This window comes from Leptopilina heterotoma, unplaced genomic scaffold (assembly GCF_015476425.1).
Source record: "Leptopilina heterotoma isolate Lh14 unplaced genomic scaffold, ASM1547642v1 Lhet_221, whole genome shotgun sequence".
In the NCBI taxonomy this organism is placed as follows: Eukaryota; Metazoa; Arthropoda; class Insecta; order Hymenoptera; family Figitidae; genus Leptopilina; species Leptopilina heterotoma.
In genome coordinates, this window is record NW_025110939.1 from 703,903 (window position 1) to 715,329 (window position 11,427).

At 31.9% G+C, this 11,427-nt stretch overlaps 1 protein-coding gene across 1 annotated transcript in view; it reads left to right on the forward strand.

Annotated features, from left to right (window-relative positions):
- LOC122502181 (ionotropic receptor 25a-like) overlaps positions 1 to 10,435 on the forward strand; it is a 57,822-nt gene extending 47,387 nt beyond the window's left edge. The window contains exons 6-7 of the mRNA XM_043612106.1: positions 6,035 to 6,364; positions 8,971 to 10,435. Of these exons, the coding sequence (XP_043468041.1) occupies positions 6,035 to 6,364; positions 8,971 to 9,328 (688 nt within the window). The 3' untranslated portion in view covers positions 9,329 to 10,435. The remainder of the gene's footprint in view (positions 1 to 6,034; positions 6,365 to 8,970) is intronic.
- The last annotated feature ends 992 nt before the right edge of the window (positions 10,436 to 11,427 follow it).

Sequence of the window (11,427 nt, forward strand, 5' to 3'; positions counted from 1 at the left end):
ATTATAATTCCTTTTGCTACGGCTAGGTGACGATGTTTTAGTTTCGAGAATCTCTCCTAATAATGACATGAGTTGAGGAATATATAAGTACGAGAAACCGTATATCTAAAAACTGTACAAAATGTATGTCCTTTTTAAAGGAAAGTTATATATTCTTCATCTGAGGATTCTCATTGAAATTAGTTTCTTTTAAAACTAAATGAGATCAGTCTTGATAAAGAAGCTATCGAATTGTTAGATCTTTCTATTAATAAATAATGAATTCTAACACAAAAAAAGTAATCAGCTTTCAATCAGCCCTTTTCAGGGCTACAAAAATTGCATTGTCTTTAATGAGATTTTTTCAGTTATTTGATTGTGTGTCGTCCCTCACAAACACCGACAAATAATAAATGAAATGTTTCCCTAAGTAAATAAGGTTAGTTTCATACTTTGTCGCATGTTCCTGTTAGGCCTAAATAAATTGTAAACATAAATAGTTCTAAACAGATAGAAAGAAACAATCGCTTTAAGTGCATTTATTTTATAACTTTCTTTCAAAACATTGGAAAACATTTTACAAAGCTCAAAAATCAATGATCATAAAAATTGCACTTAAGGTTATTCTTTTGATACCTTCCACAAACAAGAGTACACCTTTTCGTAATCTTGCGTAACTATATCTAAATTGCCCTGACGCTAATGCACTCTCACACGCAAACAATATCCAAAATATACAATAGAGTATGTGTCTATAGTCTGTGTAAAATTCTAAATTCTTAAAAATTAACTATTTTATAAATTATAAGCTATGTTTTATAAATTCCATAATTATTATTAAAAATTTAACTTTTAAACTATACATATATCTTATTGTTAAAATTAGTTAAAAGCATTAAGTATGAGAGTAAGTAAGATAAATAATAAGTGTTAAGTAAGAATTACTTATATATAATAACATTAATTAACTAACCTCGAAATTATTTCAATTCTTTCAATTATTAATTAATTATATACAGCAATCATTGTGTATAATTATTTATAAACAATTAGTATACATTTAAATAATTCTTATTTTATTCTTCAGAATAATTTAGTGAAATATAAAGAATATTCTATACATTTATATTAACAATTAAGTTTAATTATTAATATTAACTCTTTTTAATTATATTTAATAATTTTTAACTATCCAAGTTACTTTAATAGTAAAATAACTATTCAAGTATAAAAAATTCTTTATATAAGAAATTTATCATTATTAACTATATATTATTATTTAAAATTTTTGTTAATAACTGTATTTAATCTATTCTAATATTGTTAATACTTTTTCAACATATATTTTGTAAATTTACAGAATCTTGTCGAAAAAGTGAATTTTGGCTCCATCTATTAGAAACGGGTAATACTTTAAAGCCCCTTCCACATGAAAACATCCCTGTATTGACTACGTCTACGCAACTCCTATTTTTACAAGGCTAGGCCTGAAAGGCCCAATACCGTCCTTGACCTAATGAGTTTTTCTCCATTTTCCTTTTCACAGATCCAATCATTAGAGTTTTCCAGCCTCTTTTCTTCCACTCTAAAATAACTAATTTCCAAAACCAACCCCTAACCCAAAATTAGGAAGGGACAATAGTATAAAAATATGAACCCTGTTGAAAACAGTCAGTCTTTTGATCAACTTTCTCTTAAAACTTAAATACTAAGTGTTTATTTTAATATTCAAACTTAAAAATACTTTAAGTGCAATTCACTATTACAAAGAAGGAAGCCAAGGTTCAGCTTTTCTACAAGTTCCTGACATCGCAATCCAGAATTTTGTTATTTTCTACAATAATACCGATTTTATAATAAAAGTAAGTGTCCTTTAAAAAAATTGCTATCTAACTATTCTAAAACTATTACTTGTCACTTCTCTCAATTCCAAGAATATTAATTAGTTAATCTGGTTAATGTATCTACAAAATTCCATTTTTAATTTTTTTTGTTTTACCAATAATATTTTTTCCCGCCTAAAAAACATTAATACGTTAATCGCGTTAATGATTCTTTTATTCCTAATTAACGAATCCTATATACAAATATCAATTTGAATCGTTCCTGAGTTAGTGGACGCAAGTCTAGACTCGAAAATTAATAATAAAAAGAATATTACTAAATATTCTTTAAAAATTTATACGAATGTTGCGTACCCGACGTAACAATTGACTGTTCCCGACATTTTCAATTTTGAAAATCTGATTTTAGATTCTTAAACAGCATCCCTGAAAACCCCCAAATAACGAGTTTTAGGCGAATCTAATCGATTTTTAGAAAAGTCGTCCGCCATATTGGATCCGCCATTTTAAATTTTGAAAAAGTGAATTCATATTCGTAATCAGCGACCCCAAAAACCCCCAAGTAACAAGTTTCAGGCGAATCTGAGCGATTTTTAGAAAAATCGTCCGCCATATTAGATCCGACATTTTGAATTTTGAAAAAGTGACGTCATATTCGTAATCAGCGACCCCAAAAATCCCCGAGTAACGAGTTTCATTAAGTTTTTTGAAAGCCATCGTCTAAAATGTTTATATGTTTGTATAATTTGTTTATAACAATTAAAAAATGGGTCTACAACACCATTTTACGATCCAGAGAACTATAGGTATATGTTAAAATACTTAGCGTTAAAAAAATACCCATATTTTCGAGATAATAATAAATATGTAAAAAAGTGCGTTTTTTTCAATTGTTTATACAAATTTAAATAATTATGCAAATTGAAAATCAAAAATCGGGCTCAAGCGATCTCTTAGAAATTTAATCAAGATTATTTAGAAAAAAGAAAATCTAAAATCGGTTAAGATTTGTAGACTTTAAGTTATTTTGAACCATACTTTTCAATTTCAAACCACTGTGCAGGCCGACAAGATTTATTTTTGAAGAATCAGACAATACTTTTCTGAAGGTTTTCCACGTGTTGAATCCTCAAAATAGATCCTGCACTTCAGATTTTCGAGATATCTTAACCTAAAAATGCAACAAACCTCTTTTAGTTATACAAATATTCGTAATCACCGACCCCTAAAACCCCCGAGAAGTCATTTTCAGATGTTTTAAATCAAGTTTTGAATATTGATGATGCATTTGCTATTTATCAAGTATTTTGCTCTGATTTTTCTGTCATTTTGGATCCGCTATCTTGAATTAAGTTGTTAAGTACACAGTTCGAAAGTACAACTACTTTATCCACCTATAGCATACATGAGACCCGCCAAAAAAATTCTTATTGATGTGAAAAGCGTGTTTCAAATAATCCTACGATTTTTTCGGTATTTTCTCCATTTTGGGCGCCATATTGGTTTCCCTGATTGTCGAAATGCTTTTTTGACCCCGGATTCTGAAAGAACGGACCTCAATACCCCCTAGTACCGAAGGGTTCTTACAAGTCTAATCATGTAGGATAAAAATTCTTACCTTGAAATTCAGTCAAAAATTTTGGACATTTGGGCGTTAATGGGATAATAAATTCAAAATTATCTAAGAACTCAGAAAAAACGGTAGCATGGTGGAATACGAACCCACGATCTTTCTATTGCCGGTAGACTGCTCTGACCATTGAGCTACAAGCACCCCGAGACTCTCCGAGTTCGTTGACGTATACTATCCCTTCCCACATTATTTAACCCCTTCGCAGTCAAGACCAAAATCTCATAAGTGGGATCAATATGGCGGACATGAAAATTAAACATCGACTGAATTCACTTGAAACTTTTTACTCAGGGGTTTTCAGGGTCGCTGATTACGAAACCGATTTCAGATTTTAAAAATTGAAAATGGCGGATCCAATATAGCGGACGAAATTTTCTAAAATTCATCGGATTTACTTAAAACTTTATACGCGGGGGTTTTCGGAATCGCTGATTACGAATCCGATTTCAGATTTTGAAAATTCAAAATAGCGGATCCAATTTGGTAAATGAAATTTTCTAAAATTTACCGGAATCATTTGAAACTCGCTGATTACCAAAAACTTTTGAAACGATAATAAATACAAAATTTCCCCCCGCAGTCAGCTGTTAAGTATACTACGTTACTTATGACCCCAGAGTTTACCACGTGGAGGTATGCGGTCGGATTTTATACTCCTTTATTTATTTTGTTTTTTTATAGGGTAAGGTCACCTTGAGTGGACCGCCTGAGCTTTTAAGTTATCTGACAGCGGAAACGTAAAATAAATAGTGCGAATAGCAGCACCGCACCTAGAAACCGTAAGAAATTAAGTTCTGCGAGAATCATAAACGTTATCGTTTGATGTAACGCATTTTTAAGAACAGAAACCAAAAATGAAGTTGCTCTTACAATGAGTAAAGTGATTCGGAAGTGTAAAAGTAGTGTAAAATTTAAGTTTTAAAAGGTAACTTATTTTTTTCCTACTGCTTTGGACATTCAAATTGATTGTCTTAGTTTAATTAAGTGATGATCTAAACTAAAGCTTGGAATAGAAACCTCCAATTAATTTGCTTTCATAAAGAATTATTTAGAAAAAAAGCTTAGGCGGTCCACTCAAGGTGACATTACCCTATATTTTTTGTTCTTATATTGGATCCGCCATTTTCAAAACCGATATTACATTTTTAATCTACGACATCAATAAATCCCAAGTAACAACTTTTAAGTAAATCTGATAAATTTTTTAAAATAGCGCCAGCCATATTCGAAACGCCACATTGTATTTAAAAAATCTTATGCTAGATTCGTAATCAGCGACCCCGAAAACCGCCGAGTAACAAGTTTCAAGTGAATCCGATGAATTTTTGAAATTTTCGTCTGCCATATTGGATCCGCCATTTTGATTTTTTTAAATCTGAAAACGGATTCGTAATCAGCGACCCCGAAAACCCTCGAGTATAAATTGGTGGACAAATCTGTGTGTATTGGTAGCCAAAAATCTGCTTGCGTCTATACACGTCATCGACAGTTTGAGCCTACCTGCACCACGACGTGTATATACTCGTCATGGACTGCTAAGGGGTTAATGATACTGCCTCGTATCCGACCATGCTACCGTTTTTTCTGAGTTCTTTGATAATTTTGAAATTATTAATTAATTTTGAAAATATTTTTCAGATTAAGCAAGATAGATTCATTTCCTTCAATTATAATTGCCTATGAATTGAAAAATTAGGCTTACCATCTTTAAGAAACTTTTTACATTATCATTAAATAATAATGTAGGACAGGATAGTATACGTCAAGGAATTCGGAGAGTCTCGGGGTGCATGTAGCTCAGTGTTTAGAGCAGTCTACCGGCAATAGAAAGGTCGTGGACTCGTATCCTACCATGCTACCGGTTTTTCTAAGTTCTTTGATAATTTTAAAATGATTAATTAATTACGAAAATATTTTTCAGTTTAAGCAGGTTACTGTATTAGGGCAGCTGTGCTGTCGATACATATGAAACCTATGAGCTTATCAAGAGATTTTATTTATTTGTGAGATTGATTTGGAAAAATTGTTAACTTCTTTCAACTTTAATATTAAATTACGGAATGATAAATTACTTTCCTTCAATAAAATTAATTATTTGTCCTAGACCGCCTACGGCGCTTTGACTTCCACTCGTGTTGCAAAAATTTTCGTAAACAAATGGCTGCCTTCGTTCCCATGTTGATTAATATAATATTATTATTTGTATCCAGGTTTAGAGAACTGATTGCCCTATTTGCCTTGTCTAAATTATTTTTTATTTTGGAGTGTTTATTGTTTTGGGGAATAGATTTTTGTTTGCGCGTTATTTTAAACTTTAAATATTAAGAAAATGTTAACAATTGTAAAGGGAATGCGAATATGCATTTGTATTAATAATGTTATTGGGTCAGTACAGGTGCTCAAAACATCTCAATCCTGTGTCAATGACAGCGCTGATTGTTACATGATAGATTATTAACAATTTCAATAAAGTCCCAAAACCTAGTAAAATATTTTCTATTAAATTGACGTAGAATACGCCTAAATTCTTAATTTATATCACAGAAATGTAAACAAATTATTTTCTTTCATAATTTAGTGTTTGGAAAGACATTACCTTGAATGACAGCCTTAGCAATTTGGAAAGAGCAAAACTTGCAGTGTGGGATTATCCGGTAAGCGACAAATATACAAAGATGTATGAGGCAATGAAAGAAGCAAGATTTCCGAAAACCCTTAAGGAAGCTGTAGACAGAGTAAGAAAGATTCATTCAACTAATGAATTTGCTTTGATCGGAGATGCAACTGACATTAAATACTTGACGCTTACGAATTGCGATTTAAAACAAGTTGGAGAGGAATTTTCAAGAAAACCTTACGCAATCGCCGTCCAACAAGGATCGCCATTGAAAGATCAATTTAACAATGCGTAAGTACTATCAATTTTAAAAGTTATATAAAAAGTCGACTTTAATAAAACTTTTTTTTCTGAAGAAATTAACTGCCATCTATAGTAAAAGTATTAGTATAAGGATGATTCAAAAACACAAGAGTTCTTAAATGTTCATTTTTTGACCTCCCAAATTTAATCCGAAATATAAGAAGTGGTAATCTACGCGGATAAGTCACAAAATATATTATTGTTGCAGAACTTTTATATTTTTCGCAAATTTTACAGCAACTAATGTGGAAAGTTTGCTTACATTGCAAACAAGTTCTTACATGCAAAAAGAGATGGCGCCAGTGTAATAAATAAACACAATGTTTTAACCCTAACCTCTGCTCACCCTGTCTACTCACTACTACTTTTGTGTCTGCATAAGTAGTCTATAAAAGTAAAAAACTAGGTCAATTCTTGTCATAGTAAACTGATTTCAATTTCATTAAAATCCATGTGCGTAACCTAGTACGTGAACTGCCCTTAAAATTTACCTAAATTTAACTATAACATATTTAAATTTTATTAAAATCCGTTAAATTGTTTCGGAAATATTCACATTTGAAAAAAATCTTATAAAAAAATTCAAAATGACGTAACTTTTACAATTTTGAAAATTTTTAAAAATCCTTTGGTACACTTATTTTTGTTATCAAATATAACAACTTCACTAAATTACAGAATAGTCCGAAGACCCCATGCAAATTGTAATTTTTCTGACGGAGTCTTACCCATCAACATTTTTATATTTTTGACCGTAAAGAAGAAGGGTATACAATAAGGCCGATTTTTGGGCCCAGGCCTCGCACATTTTTCATTACACTGATGTTGTAGGCATCAAGAACATTCAAAAACACACTATAAAAACCCTTTTACGTTGGGATAACTGAAACTTGTTACATGAGATGTTTATGGATCGCTGATCTTAAATCTGATATCAGTTATCAAAGATTCAAAATGGAGTATCCACAATAAATGAAAAAGTTTACACTTAATCGAATTTGTTTCAAACGTGTTAATGAGGAGTCTTTAGGATCTCGGAGCATAGAATTGATGAAATACTTCCATAAAAGTTTATAATAATTATAGCTAATTTATAGCTAAATTATAGCTAATTTTCAAATTAATTCTATTTCTCAATTACAATATTTCACCTTGGATTTTTAAAAAGTGGCCCACGAGTATTAAGTTTTCAGCAAATCTAAACGAGATTTAATTTTTTCGTCCGCCATTTTGAATTCGCCATCTTGGATTTTTAAAAACTGACGTCAGATTAGTGAGCACCGACCTTCAAAACCCTAGAATAACAAGTTTCATACAAGTGCTTTCGTTTTTGAATATTAAATAGTGTAAACTTATACTCCTCATATCGAAACGTTACTCTAACTTTGATCATGTATATGTATCACTTGTCCCAACATAAAATGATTTTTATTGGGTTTTAGAATGGTCTGGATGCCTACTACATCAATGCAATGAAAAAAGTGCGACGCCTGCACCCAAAAATCGTCTTTATTAACCCTCCTTCTTTACGGTCAAAAATACAAAAATTTTGATATCTTAAAGAAAGGATTTGATAGAATTTCAAATTTTACAGATTTTTAATCTATAAGCGACCTAGAAACACGTCCCACAACCCGATTTTGTGTCCATTTTCATTCCATTTCTTTCTCCTTAAAGACCACCGTGTGTAATAGAATGCAGGTGTACACTCCTAATGCAGAGCGATGATATCAGGTACTAAAGAAGAGATGCGTTCCAATTAAGCTGTTTTTGGGCCACGATAAAATCGGCTTATATTAGGAAAATTTTCATCTCTTTAGTATGCTTGATTTAATTAATTCATATCGATGGTAAATTACAGTGGTGAGACTCCATCGCTTGCGATCATCAAGGTTAAGGGACATCCAGTGCGGTTAGTACTTGGATGGGAGACCGCGTTTCGACTCTCGATATAGCCCGGTATTTTTCTCACTACTTTCGTAATTTATGAAGCTTGAGGTTTGACGTCAAAGTATAATGATGTGCACTGTCGATTATTGTCCAGCACACACCAATAGAACTCGGCTGTCGATAAACCGGTTGTACTCAGGAGAAGTACAACCGAGAAAACTCATTAGACGGTGGTCCAGGCAAATTCGAATACTATTAATTTCAAGACGTTCTGTAGACGCAAAACTTAGTAAATTAAGATGTAGCTTGTAAGAAAAATTTCTTCTGGGACACTTGTAACGCTGGTATTAACGCAAAAGACGAGTGTATAAATAAATAAAAAAATTAATTTAATTAATTTATATTTAATAATTTTTTACCGCGACTAACAAATTAATACGAACGTAACACAGCATTCATGGACCTTACTCTACTTAATAAGGATTGTATAAATTTTAAGTACCTATGTATGGTTTTAAATCCAGTAAGAAACTTATTAATATATTTTTCTATAGTTAGAGTGCTATAATACTATAATTAAGGAAAATGAGTTGTTAAAAGCGTCTTTATGCATGGTTTAAAAATTTTAGTTATTCTTTATCGACTTTAAATTATATAAATCTGTAATTAGATCTAAAATAAAAGTAAAATGTTAATGTTTGCAGGATATTAATCTTGCTGAACAAAAGGATTTTGGAAAAGTTAAAAGACAGATGGTGGAATCAGAAGATCGTAAAAAGAGACTGCACCAGAGAGAATAATAAAAATGAAGGCATCAGTATTCAAAATATCGGAGGAGTCTTTATTGTCATCTTCGTAGGTATTACCTTGGCCTGTATCACATTGTTGATTGAGTACGGTTACTATCGATGTTGCACTAAAGCAGGAAAAAAAACCAAACAAGTCACTGAAGCTGATCCGAAACTTAAGTCTTTCAAACCAGTAAAAACAATTGCTTTTACAGTTCGACCAGCTCCTACAAAGAATTTGGATATTGGACCTCGATTTAGATCTAAATTTTAATTTGAATTCATACGCAAATTTTACCTTTAGTATTCTACATATTATTTAAAATTTTAATTTCTTGCTAAACTATATTTTATTTGTTAATATTATTTTTTCTTACATCCATTCAAATATTATGATCCCTAATTTATAAAAACTTATCATTTATAGAATGAAATTTATCTTCTTCTCACACCAGGCTCCTGATAATGTTAGGTTTTATAAAAATGAACGCAAAATCTGTAAGTTGGGTTTTATTTGTATCTATTCAGAGAGTCAAAATCCGTTTAGAACAAAATCCTTGCTGATCGGGTTTGCTAGATATTCAAGTTTAACCATATCAGTACAAAATAAAGTTAACTTTTAAATATGTGCACGTCCACGTGAAAAGGGTCCATTCTGTTACCATTGGACTTATCTATATGGGCGGATTCCTTGCAAAATTTGAAAAATTTTGAGTAGTCATAGAACATTTTTGGTAAAAAATTCAATGAGTTACAGAATTTCGAAGTTTAGAATGCTGAAATGTCCGAAATGATAGAAATTTCCAACTTTTGCAAGGGACTGACAAAATGAGCCGTTTTCTTTTTTCTAAAGAACCAATGAAATCAATCTCTTAAATTAACGATAAATGAATAAAACCGCATGATTCGACTTGTCACAACATGTAGATTTATAATAAAAAAAAGATTATCCTCAAAAATTACAACATAGGTTTTGACGTATCGTAAAAGCCCTATTTGAGCATACATTTTGACGTAATGTAACAAACTGGTGAATCGATTCACAACATCTTTTTAATAAAATTTTGGAGTCGATATAAAATTAACATTTTTAAGATCGACTATAATTGTCAAAACTGAAAAAGAAGTAGTTGAATTCTCCTGACAATATATTTAAATTAAAGTTTGTTTACTTTGAAATTCAGGATTTTATGTGTTTGCATGTGCTACTATGTGTTACTTTTTTTTATGTTTGCATGTGTTTTATTCACAGAATAAAACTGTTTAATATATTAAAGGTTTACACTCTGAATAGACACAAATCAAACTCTACATACAAATTTTGCATTCATTTTTATGATCACTAAAATTCTCAGCAGCCTGGTGTGTTCTTTAATATTTCATTTTCATTACACAGCCACACAAAAAAAAATAAAAAGTTCTGATCTGGGGGTCTCACTATGTAGACTTTCTGTTTTTTGGGTCGCTGAATCTGAATCCGAGGTCTATTTAAGCCCATCAGATCAGGATTTTGACATAACCTCAAAAAACCAATATGGCGGACATGTTTTTGAAAAATTCATCGGATTAGCTTAAAACTCGTCACTCGGGGGTTTTTGGGGTCGCTGATTACGAATTTGAAGTCTGATTTCAAAAATTCAAAATGGCGGATCCAATATGGTGGACACGTTTTTAAAAAATTCATCGGATTCGCTTGAAACTCGTTACTCGGGGGTTTTTGGGTCGCTGGTTAAGAATTTTAAGTCAATTTCAAAAATTCAAAATGGTGCATCTAATAAATATGTTTTTTAAGGAATTAAGAACTTGAGTGATCCAATTCACCCGGAATCACTCTGTATCTTACGTGTGCCTGCATCCAGGGCACCAACGATGGGCAACGGAGTTTGTCCGCTATCCGGCTAAGTTGTTGGATGATGACGCCTGAGAGCCTGCTTTCTAACCCTCGACCGCTGATACTGGGGTTCCGAGTCCCTGCATCGTAGCACGTTTTCTACGTGTGTCTGTCATGACGGCATCAAAGCCATTACCCAGGGACTTAGCCGGATAGCGGAAAACTCCGTTGCCCACCGTCACCTCGTGGAGGTGCCCTGGATGCAGGCACACGTAAGATATAGAGTAATTCCTTGTGAATTGAATAACTCAAGTTCTTAATCCCTTTTAAGAACATATTTATTGAATGCACCATTTTGAATTTTTGATATTGACTTCAAATTCGTAATCAGCGACCCAAAAAACCCCTGAGTAACGAGTTTCAAGCGAATCCGATGAATTTTTCAAAAACATGTCCGCCATATTGAATGCACCATTTTGAATTTTTGAAATCTGACTTTAAATTCGTAATCAGCGACCCCAAAAACCCCCAAGTAACGAGTT